The 13466-nt window shown below is 53.9% G+C and overlaps 1 protein-coding gene across 3 annotated transcripts in view; it reads right to left on the bottom strand.

Annotated features, from left to right (window-relative positions):
• Window positions 1-3502: 3502 nt before the first annotated feature.
• The window catches only part of LOC147114410 (glutamate receptor 1-like), a 568394-nt gene continuing 558430 nt past the window's right edge, over window positions 3503-13466 (bottom strand). For 2 of the 3 annotated variants that reach the window (XM_085996088.1, XM_085996085.1), the window contains exons 15-16: window positions 12272-12406; window positions 3503-4685 (exon numbers count right to left, since the gene is read on the bottom strand). In XM_085996088.1, coding sequence (XP_085852214.1) covers window positions 4518-4685; window positions 12272-12406 — 303 coding nt within the window. In that variant the 3' untranslated portion in view covers window positions 3503-4517. The remainder of the gene's footprint in view (window positions 4686-12271; window positions 12407-13466) is intronic. The other variant, XM_085996086.1, reaches the window with a different exon arrangement.

The following is a 13466-nucleotide window of genomic DNA, read 5'->3' on the forward strand; positions in this document are numbered from 1 at the left end:
CTTGTGTTTGATCAGGTATCTACCAAAACTCGCTTTCACAGCCACATATCTTTCCTCAGCAACTGACTCCGGCTCTGACTTACTCCACGTGGATTCCAATTGAAGTTCCACCCTTCGTGTTTTGGATCCACCCAGGACTGCAGATATCGCCAAGATATTCAGCGTTCCTCGAGCCACTGCTCTCGTCGTATCCTGAGATCCACGCTGAATGCCATGCGCCGCCACATGAACACTCTCGACCTCTCTCTTCAGCAGCACCGACTTACTATCTGAAAGCTGTCCTGGTCCGCAGTTCCATTTCATCCTTCACGCTTTAACAAAAAACTTTTTTTCTTCCTTTCAGGTGTCAAGAATCGCAGCCTTCAACAACTCTTGGACACCAACGACCCTCCGGAACCTTCTTCCCCTTCACTTTCCTCTGACCCCATCCCTTCTCCCAATCTCACCCCCTGCCTCGTTTTCACTATCTCCTCTGACCTTCCCCTCTCTGACCATGAACGATCAGTCCTCAGCAAAGGCCTGAGCTTCATCCCCTTACGCCCCCACCTCAATGAATTTCGAGCTCTGCACGATGCTGAGCTCTTTTTCCGCCGCCTTCGTCTCCATGTCCATTTCTTTGGTCAGGAGTCTTCCCCCCGCATGGCTGACCCGTTCTCCTGCTTTCAGAATTCTCGTTCTACCTGGACCGCTCCCTCTGGCCTCTTACCTTCTCTAGATCTTTTCATTGCAAACTGCCGCCGTGACATCGGCTGTCTCTATTTCTCTGCTCCTCTCACTCACTCCAACCTACCTCCCTCTGAACTTGCAGCACTCCATTCTCTCAGATCCAACCCCGACATTGTCATTAAACCTGCTGACAAGGGTGGTGCTGTTGTTGTTTGGTGAACCGACCTCTACCTAGCGGAAGCTGAATGCCAACTCTCCAACTCCTCCTCCTACCTCCCCCTGGACCATGACCCTCCACCGAACATCAAGCCACCATTTCCAAGCCTGTCACTGACTTCATCTCCTCTGGAGATCTTCCCCCCACGGCCACCAACCTCATAGTTCCCCAACCCCGCACAGCCCGCTTCTACCTCCTTCCCAGGATCCACAAACAGGACTGCCCTGGTAGACCCATCGTTTCAGCCTGTTCCTGCCCCACGGAACTTATCTCTTCCTATCTCAACTCTATTTTTTCTCCCCTCGTCCAGTCTCTTCCCACCTACATCTGCAACTCTTCCGACGCCCTCCGCCACTTTAACAGTTTCCAGTTTCCTGGCCCCAACAGCCTCCTTTTCACCATGGACGTCCAATCCCTCTGCACCTCCATCCCCCACCAGGATGGCCTGAGGGCGCTCCGCTTCTTCCTTGAACAGAGGCCCAACCAGTCCCCATCCACCACCACACTCCTCCGCCTGGCTGAACTTGTTCTCACATTGAACAACTCCTCCTTTGACTCCACTCACTTCCTCCAAATCAAAGGTGTTGCTATGGGTACCTGCATGGGTCCTAGCTATGCCCGCCTTTTCGTGGGATATGTGGAACATTCTTTCTTCTAGTCCTAATCAGGTCCCCTCCCTCACCTCTTTTTCCGGTACATTGATGACTGTATCGGTGCCATTTCCTGCTCTCGCCCTAAACTAGATAAGTTCATTCACTTTGCTTTCAATTTCCACCCTTCCCTCACCTTCACATGGTCCATCTCCGACTCTTCCCTTCTCTTCCTCGACTTCATCATCTCCATCTCTGGGGATAGGTTATTGACAAACGTTCACTACAAGCCCACTGACTCCCACAGCTACCTGGACTACACTTACTCCCACTCGGCTCCTGTAAGGACTCTATTCCTTTCTCCCAGTTTCTTTGTCTCCGCCGTTCCTGTTCCGATGATGTCACCTTCCACACCAGTGCGTCTGACATGTCTTCCTTTTTCCTCAACCGAGGATTCCCCTCTACCATGGTTGACACGGCCCTTGACTATGTCCGTTCTATCTCCCGCACTTCTGCCCTCACCCCTGCCTCTCCCTCCCGGAACCACGACAGCGTTCCCCTTGTCCTCACCTTTCACCCCACCAGCCTCCACATTCAACAGATCATCCTCCACCATTTCCGCCACCTCCAGCATGATCCCACCACCAAACGCATCTTCCCCTTACCTCCCATTTCAGCATTCCGTAGGGACCGCTCCCTCCGTGACACCCTGGTCCACTCCTCAATCACCCCTAACAGCCCTTCCCCTTCGCCCGGCACCTTCCCGTGCAAGCGCAGGAGATGCAACATATGCCCTTTTCTCCCCTCTTCCCACTGTCCAGGACCCCAAACACCCCTTCCAGGTGAAACAGTGGTTTACTTGTACTTCTTGCAATTTAGTATACTGTATTCGCTGCTCACAATGTGGTCTCCTCTACATTGGGGAGACCAAACGCAGATTGGGTGACCACTTTTTCTGTTTCTTTTTCAGATTTCCAGCAGCTGCAGTATTTTCTTTCTGTAGAACTGTACCCCAGTGAGAGTCAGTGTCTGTGGAACTGTACCCCAGTGAGAGTCAGTGCCTGTAGAATTGTACCCCAGTGAGAGTCAATGTCTGTGGAACTGTACCCCAGTGAGAGCCAGTGTCTGTGGAATTCGTACCCCAGTGAGAGTCAGCGTAGATGGAACTGTACCCCAGTGAGAGCTGGTAGATGCAATACTGAAGCACTACAGCGCCACCACTGAAGGGAAGCATGTAATTACCGTGTGACATGTTTACATAGACATTCTCCATTATAAATAGAGACAGGGAGCTATAATGTAAACCTTTATTAACATTGGTTCGGCCTCAGCTGGAGTAGGGAGTCCAATTCTACACTTTAGGCAGGATGTCACGGTCTTGAAGAGGGTGCAGAGGAGATTTACTAGGATGGTACCAGGGGATGAGGGACTTCAGTCATGTGGAGAGACTGGAGAAGCTGGGGTTGTTCTCCTTAGAGCAGAGAAGGTTAGGAGGAGATTTGAGAGAGGTGTTCAAAATCATGAAGGGTTTTGATTAAGTAAATAAGGAGAAACTGTTTCCAGTGGCAGGAGGGTCGGTAACCAGAGGGCACAGATTTAAGAGAATTGGCAAAAGAACCACAGGGGAGATGAGGAGAAATGTTTTTACGCAGCGAGTTGTTGTGATCTGGAATGCGCTGCCTGAAAGGGCGGTGGAAGCAGATTCAATAGTGACTTTCAAAAGGGAATTGGATAAATACTTGAAGGGGTCAAATTTGCAGGGCTGTGGGGAAAGAGCAGGGGGAGTGGGACTAATTGGAGAGCTCTTTCAAAGAGCCGGCACAGGCACAATGGGCCGAATGGCCTCCTGCTGTGCTGTGTGATTCAATGATTCTATGAATTCTATGCAAATGTAAAAATGTTATATATTATAAATGTGTGTGTGTGTGAGAGAGAGAGACATTAATAAGTAGCTACTGCCTTCCGATCTCTCACTAGACCCCGTTAGACGAAACGTGTTTCAGTTTTCAGACATCAAAAGAGGCAGCAATAATGTATATTTAGTTTAATGTTCTTGTACAAACAATTATATAAAAGTGTTTTAACCAGCTGCAGAGTGCAGCTGGAACCATACAGTGCTTGGAATGACATCTGCGGTTAGATTGTTGTCCATCTCTCGGCCTTGTGCCCGCTAACAGACGGTTAACTATTAAATGAGTCTCTGGTAAACACAGGAACAAACCTCACCACCAATGACAGGCTGTAGAGCCAATGCAAGCACAATACACAGCGTGGAACAGCAAATAGCAAATACCTAACAAGAGAGTCCTACAGAGAGACAGAAATACTGCTTCACTGGGCAATGTTGTTCAAACATTTTTTGCCTCTTTTAGCAGATTTGAAATAATATTCAGCAAAGTCACTTGAAGTAAATGATGACCTTAAGAAGTCGTGTTTAATATTTCGAAGGCAGGACATCACTTTCTTGGCATTTGCTAATTATCTATGATCAGCACAGTATCACTAACACCACCCCCCTCTCCCAGCATCAGCATTTCAGTTCTTTATTTTAATTCCTTCTTCTCTTCACTTTCCTATTTTTCGTTCCAGAATTTTATCCTGATTTTTTTTTTTTTGCCTCATTAGCTCCCAGCCCTTTGATTCTCTGTATTGAAAACTCCATTACTGGGGAGAATGCAGTTCGTGTATTTATGAACTGTGCGAGAGCTGGGAATTGTACAGGAAGCAGATTGGGAATAGGGATAAGCTTCTCTCTGACTAACGCAGAGACAGCAGTTAATGCAAGATAGCGAATCTTGTCAGAGATACTAAACACCGACTGGAAAGAAATGGTCCACCGAAGATGAACAGACACAGTTCTGTTCCCACACGGAATAGTTTGACATAGATCTTACTCTCAGAGTCTCCTCACAATTATTGCAGGTTTACAATATTTTGCAACAATTTTTACATTTCCCAAAATGAAGATTGTTACTAAAAAGTCCCCCTAACTTGTTTGTTTAGTTCACTGAGCTATTCCTGGATTTGTTCGTGGCTTTGTGACGTTAGGAGACTCCAGTGGCACCAAGACTCATTCCACTGCTGTGGCTCATGCGGGGCAAGGTTTGCATGGACTTGGTGTAATCGTGGCTTACGATTCTCCCATTCTCCCCGGTACCTCCCTGTGCTGGGAGCCTGTCCGTGTTCCTCATCGCTTCACTTATCGAAAGCTGCTGAGACAAGAGAACAAATGCCGCATAAAATAACCGAATCGCTCAGAGTTAATGATTACCTGTAGGATCCAAACCCAATGAATCAGCAGGCAACCCACCCACCCGACTTAACCCCGAATCCCTCGCTGACATCATGAGTCACACCTCACCACCAGGAGTATTTGGGCTCCCAAAGCTCATTTGGCAAAGTTCCCACAGCAGGAAACTCCTGGATCACCAGGAAAAGGGACTCGGAACAAAACCTGTGAATGCAAAAGAAACTGGCGGAAAGGCAGAAGCAGTATCAGGATGGGGAGGGAGTGATATCAGAGTGGGCACCTGGAGAAGTTTGTTGGGTAACTGGGGATGAGCGGTTCGGTTCCTGGAATGGGAAGATGGGTTCCTGTGATGGGGAGTTGTTTTCCTGGGATGGGGAGTTGGTTTCCTGGGGATGGGGAGTTGGGTTCCTGGGGATGGGGAGTTGGGTTCCTGGGGATGGGGTGTTGGTTTCCTGGGGATGGGGAGTTGGGTTCCTGGGGATGGGGAGTTGGGTTCCTGGGGATGGGGTGTTGGTTTCCTGGGGATGGGGATTTGGGTTCCTGGGGATGGGGTGTTGGTTTCCTGGGGATGGGGATTTGGGTTCCTGGGGATGGGGATTTGGGTTCCTGGGGATGGGGATTTGGGTTCCTGGGGATGGGGATTTGGGTTCCTGGGATGGGGAGTTGTGTTCCTGGGGATGGGGAGTTGGGTTCCTGGGGATGGGGAGTTGGGTTCCTGGGGATGGGGAGTTGGGTTCCTGGGGATGGGGATTTGGGTTCCTGGGGATGGGGATTTGGGTTCCTGGGGATGGGGAGTTGGGTTCCTGGGGATGGGGAGTTGGGTTCCTGGGGATGGGGAGTTGGGTTCCTGGGGATGGGGAGTTGGGTTCCTGGGGATGGGGTGTTGGTTTCCTGGGGATGGGGAGTTGGGTTCCTGGGGATGGGGAGTTGGGTTCCTGGGGATGGGGAGTTGGGTTCCTGGGGATGGGGAGTTGGGTTCCTGGGGAAGGGGAGTTGGGTTCCTGGGGATGGGGAGTTGGGTTCCTGGGGATGGGGAGTTGGGTTCCTGGGGATGGGGAGTTGGGTTCCTGGGATGGGGAGTTGGGTTCCTGGGGATGGGGAGTTGGGTTCCTGGGATGGGGAGTTGGGTTCCTGGGGATGGGGATTTGGGTTCCTGGGGATGGGGATTTGGGTTCCTGGGGATGGGGATTTGGGTTCCTGGGATGGGGAGTTGGGTTCCTGGGGATGGGGAGTTGGGTTCCTGGGGATGGGGAGTTGGGTTCCTGGGGATGGGGAGTTGGGTTCCTGGGATGGGGAGTTGGGTTCCTGGGGATGGGGTGTTGGGTTCCTGGGGATGGGGAGTTGGGTTCCTGGGGATGGGGAGTTGGGTTCCTGGGTTGGGGAGTTGGGTTCCTGGGGATGGGGAGTTGGGTTCCTGCGATGGGGAGTTGGGTTCCTGGGATGGGGAGTTGGGTTCCTGGGGATGGGGTGTTGGGTTCCTGGGGATGGGGAGTTGGGTTCCTGGGGATGGGGAGTTGGGTTCCTGGGATGGGGAGTTGATTTCCTGGGGATGGGGAGTTGGGTTCCTGGGGATGGGGAGTTGGGTTCCTGGGGATGGGGAGTTGGGTTCCTGGGGATGGGGAGTTGGGTTCCTGGGATGGGGAGTTGATTTCCTGGGGATGGGGAGTTGGGTTCCTGGGGATGGGGTGTTGGGTTCCTGGGGATGGGGAGTTGGGTTCCTGGGGATGGGGAGTTGGGTTCCTGGGGATGGGGAGTTGGGTTCCTGGGGATGGGGAGTTGGGTTCCTGGGATGGGGAGTTGATTTCCTGGGGATGGGGAGTTGGGTTCCTGGGGATGGGGTGTTGGGTTCCTGGGGATGGGGAGTTGGGTTCCTGGGGATGGGGAGTTGGGTTCCTGGGGATGGGGAGTTGGGTTCCTGGGATGGGGAGTTGGGTTCCTGGGGATGGGGAGTTGGGTTCCTGGGGATGGGGAGTTGGGTTCCTGGGATGGGGAGTTGGGTTCCTGGGGATGAGGAGTTGGGTTCCTGGGGATGGGGAGTTGGGTTCCTGGGGATGGGGAGTTGGGTTCCTGGGGATGGGGAGTTGGGTTCCTGGGGATGGGGAGTTGGGTTCCTGGGGATGGGGAGTTGGGTTCCTGGGGATGGGGAGTTGGGTTCCTGGGGATGGGGAGTTGTTTTCCTGGGGATGGGGAGTTGGGTTCCTGGGGATGGGGAGTTGGTTTCCTGGGGATGGGGAGTTGGGTTCCTGGGGATGGGGAGTTGGTTTCCTGGGGATGGGGAGTTGGGTTCCTGGGGATGGGGAGTTGGTTTCCTGGGGATGGGGAGTTGGGTTCCTGGGGATGGGGAGTTGGGTTCCTGGGGATGGGGAGTTGGGTTCCTGGGGATGGGGAGTTGTGTTCCTGGGGATGGGGAGTTGGGTTCCTGGGGATGGGGAGTTGGTTTCCTGGGATGGGGTGTTGGGTTCCTGGGATGGGGAGTTGGGTTCCTGGGGATGGGGAGTTGGTTTCCTGGGGATGGGGAGTTGGGTTCCTGGGATGGGGAGTTGGGTTCCTGGGGATGGGGAGTTGGGTTCCTGGGGATGGGGAGTTGGGTTCCTGGGGATGGGGAGTTGGGTTCCTGGGGATGGGGATTTGGGTTCCTGGGGATGGGGAGTTGGGTTCCTGGGGATGGGGAGTTGGGTTCCTGGGGATGGGGAGTTGGGTTCCTGGGGATGGGGATTTGGGTTCCTGGGGATGGGGAGTTGGGTTCCTGGGGATGGGGATTTGGGTTCCTGGGGATGGGGATTTGGGTTCCTGGGATAGGGAGTTGGGTTCCTGGGGATGGGGAGTTGGGTTCCTGGGGATGGGGAGTTGGGTTCCTGGGGATGGGGAGTTGGGTTCCTGGGATGGGGAGTTGGGTTCCTGGGGATGGGGAGTTGGGTTCCTGGGGATAGGGAGTTGGGTTCCTGGGGATGGGGAGTTGGGTTCCTGGGGATGGGGAGTTGGGTTCCTGGGGATGGGGAGTTGGGTTCCTGGGGATGGGGAGTTGGGTTCCTGGGGATGGGGTGTTGGGTTCCTGGGGATGGGGAGTTGGGTTCCTGGGGATGGGGAGTTGGGTTCCTGGGGATGGGGAGTTGGGTTCCTGGGGATGGGGAGTTGGGTTCCTGGGATGGGGAGTTGGGTTCCTGGGGATGGGGAGTTGGGTTCCTGGGGATAGGGAGTTGGGTTCCTGGGGATGGGGAGTTGGGTTCCTGGGGATGGGGAGTTGGGTTCCTGGGGATGGGGAGTTGGGTTCCTGGGGATGGGGAGTTGGGTTCCTGGGGATGGGGAGTTGGGTTCCTGGGTTGGGGAGTTGGGTTCCTGGGGATGGGGAGTTGGGTTCCTGGGGATGGGGAGTTGGTTTCCTGGGGATGGGGAGTTGGGTTCCTGGGGATGGGGAGTTGGGTTCCTGGGATGGGGAGTTGGGTTCCTGGGGATGGGGAGTTGGGTTCCTGGGGATGGGGAGTTGGGTTCCTGGGGATGGGGAGTTGGGTTCCTGGGGATGGGGAGTTGGGTTCCTGGGGATGGGGAGTTGGGTTCCTGGGGATGGGGAGTTGGGTTCCTGGGGATGGGGAGTTGGGTTCCTGGGGATGGGGAGTTGGTTTCCTGGGGATGGGGAGTTGGGTTCCTGGGATGGGGAGTTGGGTTCCTGGGGATGGGGAGTTGGGTTCCTGGGATGGGGAGTTGGGTTCCTGGGGATGGGGAGTTGGGTTCCTGGGGATGGGGAGTTGGTTTCCTGGGGATGGGGAGTTGGGTTCCTGGGATGGGGAGTTGGTTCCCTGGGGATGGGGAGTTGGGTTCCTGGGGATGGGGAGTTGGTTTCCTGGGGATGGGGAGTTGGGTTCCTGGGATGGGGAGTTGGGTTCCTGGGGATGGGGAGTTGGGTTCCTGGGATGGGGAGTTGGTTCCCTGGGGATGGGGTGTTGGGTTCCTGGGGATGGGGAGTTGGGTTCCTGGGGATGGGGATTTGGGTTCCTGGGGATGGGGAGTTGGTTTCCTGGGGATGGGGAGTTGGGTTCCTGGGGATGGGGAGTTGGGTTCCTGGGATGGGGAGTTGGGTTCCTGGGGATGGGGAGTTGGGTTCCTGGGGATGGGGAGTTGGGTTCCTGGGGATGGGGAGTTGGGTTCCTGGGGATGGGGTGTTGGGTTCCTGGGGATGGGGAGTTGGGTTCCTGGGGATGGGGAGTTGGGTTCCTGGGGATGGGGAGTTGGTTTCCTGGGGATGGGGAGTTGGGTTCCTGGGATGGGGAGTTGGGTTCCTGGGGATGGGGAGTTGGGTTCCTGGGATGGGGAGTTGGGTTCCTGGGGATGGGGAGTTGGGTTCCTGGGTTGGGGAGTTGGTTTCCTGGGGATGGGGAGTTGGGTTCCTGGGGATGGGGAGTTGGGTTCCTGGGATGGGGAGTTGGGTTCCTGGGATGGGGAGTTGGGTTCCTGGGGATGGGGAGTTGGGTTCCTGGGATGGGGAGTTGGGTTCCTGGGTTAGGGAGTTGGGTTCCTGGGATGGGGAGTTGGGTTCCTGGGATGGGGAGTTGGGTTCCTGGGATGGGGAGTTGGGTTCCTGGGGATGGGGAGTTGGGTTCCTGGGATGGGGAGTTGGGTTCCTGGGTTAGGGAGTTGGGTTCCTGGGATGGGGAGTTGGGTTCCTGGGGATGGGGAGTTGGGTTCCTGGGATGGGGAGTTGGGTTCCTGGGGATGGGGAGTTGGGTTCCTGGGGATGGGGAGTTGGGTTCCTGGGGATGGGGAGTTGGGTTCCTGGGATGGGGAGTTGGGTTCCTGGGATGGGGAGTTGGGTTCCTGGGGATGGGGAGTTGGGTTCCTGGGGATGGGGAGTTGGGTTCCTGGGATGGGGAGTTGGGTTCCTGGGGATGGGGAGTTGGGTTCCTGGGGATGGGGAGTTGGGTTCCTGGGATGGGGAGTTGGGTTCCTGGGATGGGGAGTTGGGTTCCTGGGGATGGGGAGTTGGGTTCCTGGGGATGGGGAGTTGGGTTCCTGGGATGGGGAGTTGGGTTCCTGGGGATGGGGAGTTGGGTTCCTGGGGATGGGGAGTTGGGTTCCTGGGATGGGGAGTTGGGTTCCTGGGTTAGGGAGTTGGGTTCCTGGGATGGGGAGTTGGGTTCCTGGGGATGGGGAGTTGGGTTCCTGGGGATGGGGAGTTGGGTTCCTGGGATGGGGAGTTGGGTTCCTGGGGATGGGGAGTTGGGTTCCTGGGGATGGGGAGTTGGGTTCCTGGGATGGGGAGTTGGGTTCCTGGGGATGGGGAGTTGGGTTCCTGGGGATGGGGAGTTGGGTTCCTGGGGATGGGGAGTTGGGTTCCTGGGGATGGGGAATTCATTTCCTGGGATGGGGAGTTGGGTTCCTGGGGATGGGGAATTCATTTCCTGGGATGGGGAGTTGGGTTCCTGGGATGGGGAGTTGGGTTCCTGGGATGGGGAGTTGGGTTCCTGGGTTGGGGAGTTGGGTTCCTGGGTTGGGGAGTTGGGTTCCTGGAGATTGGCTTTTGGGTTCTTGGGGACGGGCAGTGACCATGGATCCAGACAGGGCAAGATTCAAGAGTCAGGAGAGAAGCTGCTGGAAGAATTACTTGAATTTCTACTTAGTAAAGCCCAACCCACAAGTTGTGAATTTCCACCACGGTTTCTGTAGTGCAGTTTGTGTGAGAGACGAGGCTCGAATTCATTCATGCATCGGACAGATCAAAATCAGATTCAATGAAACACCAGGGAAATGTAATTAGAGCTAATTGGAAGGAGTGCCCGGAGAGAAGATTAGACACTTTCTGTGACAGAAGGAGACAGCTGTCAGCTAAATGAGGATCAATTATGAATGTGAGGTGGAGAGTCAGCCACATGAACTCGTGTAGCCCTCCCCAGGATGTGACCGAGCTTTACTAATTGTTACTGAGCTCTCGGAGGCGATGGAGCAGGTTTTTCGGTGATCTGTTCTTCACAGAAGCTTTTATAAAGATCATATTTAGTAAACTCAAAGTGAATTGAACATTTTTCTGGGAGAAGGGGCACCTGTGTTTCTCTACCTGAGAGACTTGTGTATGGATCTGTTCTCTATCTCTTGCACCCTGCATCGTAACCAGTGCACAGATTGAACGTGGAGTTAAAGTCCATCTGCAGTGCCCCAGAAACCCCATTTAACAGCACCCTCTGAAGCAGTGTGAGTGTTCGTGGTTCCGTTCCCCACGCTGCTTATCATCGTGGCCTCTGATTGAGAGACAGATTCCAGCCTATTGATGATGGGCAGAGATTGGGACAGACCTGAACCCACTGACGGTTGGGGCATTTTACTCATGAAAAGGGACCCCAATAGAGTTGGGCTGGTGTCAGGAACAGATTCCCAGAACAGCAGCGGAAGACCGATGTTAGGGATCAGGGGCCTGTTGTGAGCCCCGATATTAACCCTGCCCACCTGGCAGGAATGATGTGGACAGAAGAGAGGTAACTGGCACACCGCCCATCCCAACCCCCCTTCTCACAGCCCCCTGTCCACATCCCCCAATCCAAGCCCCCCCAATCCCAAACCCCCAGCCCACATCCTCCCCATCCCACATCCCCCCATAGAATCATAGAATGGTTACAGCAGGAAGAAGGCCATTCATCCCATCGAGCCTGTGCCAGCTCTCTGCAAGAGTACTTCAGCTAGTCCCACTACCCCGCCCTTTCCCAGTAACCCTGCAAATTTATTTCCTTCTGATGCTTGTCCAATTCCCTTTTGAAAGCCACGATTGAATCTGCCTCCACCATCCTTTCAGGCAGTGCATTCCAGATCCTAACCACTCGCTGCGTAAAAAAGTTTTTCCTCATGGCACCTTTGGTTCTTCTGCCAATCACTTTAAATCTGTGCCCTCTGGTTCTCGACCCTTCCACCAATGGGGACAGTTTCTCTCTATCTACTCTGTCCAGATCTCTCATGATTTTGAACACCTCTATCAAATCTCCTCTCAACCTTCTCTGCTCCAAGGAGAACAACCCCAGTTTCTCCAGTCTATCCACATAACTGAAGTCCTTCATTCCTGGAACCATTCTCGTAAATCTTTTCTGCACCCTCTCTAAGGCCTTCACATCCTTCCTAAAGTGCGGTGTCCAGAATTGGACACAATACTCCAGTTGAAGTGTTTTATACAGGTTCATCATAACATCCTTGCTTTTGGACTCTCTGCCTCTATTGATGAAGCCCAGGATCCCGTATGCTTTTTTAACCGCTTTCTCAATCCGCCCTGCCACCTTCAACGATTTGTGCACATATATTGTCCCACCCATGTCCCACATCCCCCAATCATACCCTCAGTCCTAAACCCCCTCCATCCCACATCCCCCCCGTCCCAAATCCCACATCCCATTCCCCCCCCCCGCATCCCCCACCCACGTTCAACAGGAAAACAACATTTGCTAAATCAAGCACTGAGAATTTGGCCCCTCGATCTTAATACTCTCCAGCCCAAACGCTTTGTAACCTTGATAGGTTTGCACTAGTCCCTGAACTGTGTAAGGAAGTTGTATAAAAAGCACATGAACTATTTGTCACCTTCATTCGTGTTGCTTCGGTCCTTGACTTGTAACAAAACTCCACCAGGGCCACGAGCATTGCCAGCCCAAGACCTCCGATCAGGATGTAGAAGACCCCCGCCACGTTACTCAGGCTGAGCGCACTCGTCTTGTCCTGAATTCGTGAGGAAAAGTATAAATTTACTCAGAACAGATTCAGAACAAACTTATAACAGGAGCATAGCTTGGGTGTAGCTTTATCACGGGTTGATCCTGGCTTTGAATGATGGTGTGAACCGAGTGACCTCGAGTCTGCTGTGGGGAGAGAGTGGGGCAAGTGGGGAGAGCTGTAAAACGGGCCAACTCGCTATCACCCGTTTCACAGCATCGCACAAAGCCAAGCTCGAGCTCAACGTGTCCCAGTTTATCAACTGCATGACCTCCATTCATTGAACGCCAATCACTAACTTGCTATCTGAAGCCAAATCATGTTGTGCTTTTTAACACAAACCACTCTGATATTTCAGGGGAATTTAAAAGTGACACAAATGTTCCCGTGAAGTATAATTTTGGACGGAGTGTGGGCACTGCAGGGGACAGCTCAGTTTGTAAAATATGACCGACAAATTCATACAATGTTTTTTAGAATAATGAAATGGAAAGAACTAGTGAACGAAAACAAACTTTGCTTCACTTACAGAAAGTGACACTGAGGTCCCCTTGGCACCCACTGAGCACCCACTGGGCACCCACTGAACACCCACTGGGCACCCACTGAGCACCCACTGAGCACCCACTGAGCATCCACTGAGCACTCACCGAGCACCCACTAGAGGTAAAGCATTTCAGGCAAACCCCTCAGCCCATCAGACACCCACATACTCCGCCTCCCTGAACAACTGTCTCTTTTAATCATTAATGTCAGTGAATTAATGAGGTGTTGTTCTGGTATCTGGCCACCTGTGGATGGGGCAGCCTGGTATGGAGACAGTGTGACCTGTGGATGGGGCAGCCTGGTGTGGATAGAGTGACCTGTGGATGGGGCAGCCTGGTGTGGACTGAGTGACCTGTGGATGGGGCAGCCTGGTGCGGAGACAGAGTGACCTGTGGATGGGGCAGCCTGGTGCGGAGACAGAGTGACCTGTGGCTGGGGCAGCCTGGTGTGGAGGACAGAGTGACCTGTGGATGGGGCAGCCTGGTGTGGACTGAGTGACCTGTGGATGGGGCAGCCTGGT

Source organism: Somniosus microcephalus, chromosome 8 (genome assembly GCF_052327205.1).
Source record: "Somniosus microcephalus isolate GS21.2 chromosome 8, FLI_Smic_1.0, whole genome shotgun sequence".
NCBI classification, from domain to species: Eukaryota; Metazoa; Chordata; class Chondrichthyes; order Squaliformes; family Somniosidae; genus Somniosus; species Somniosus microcephalus.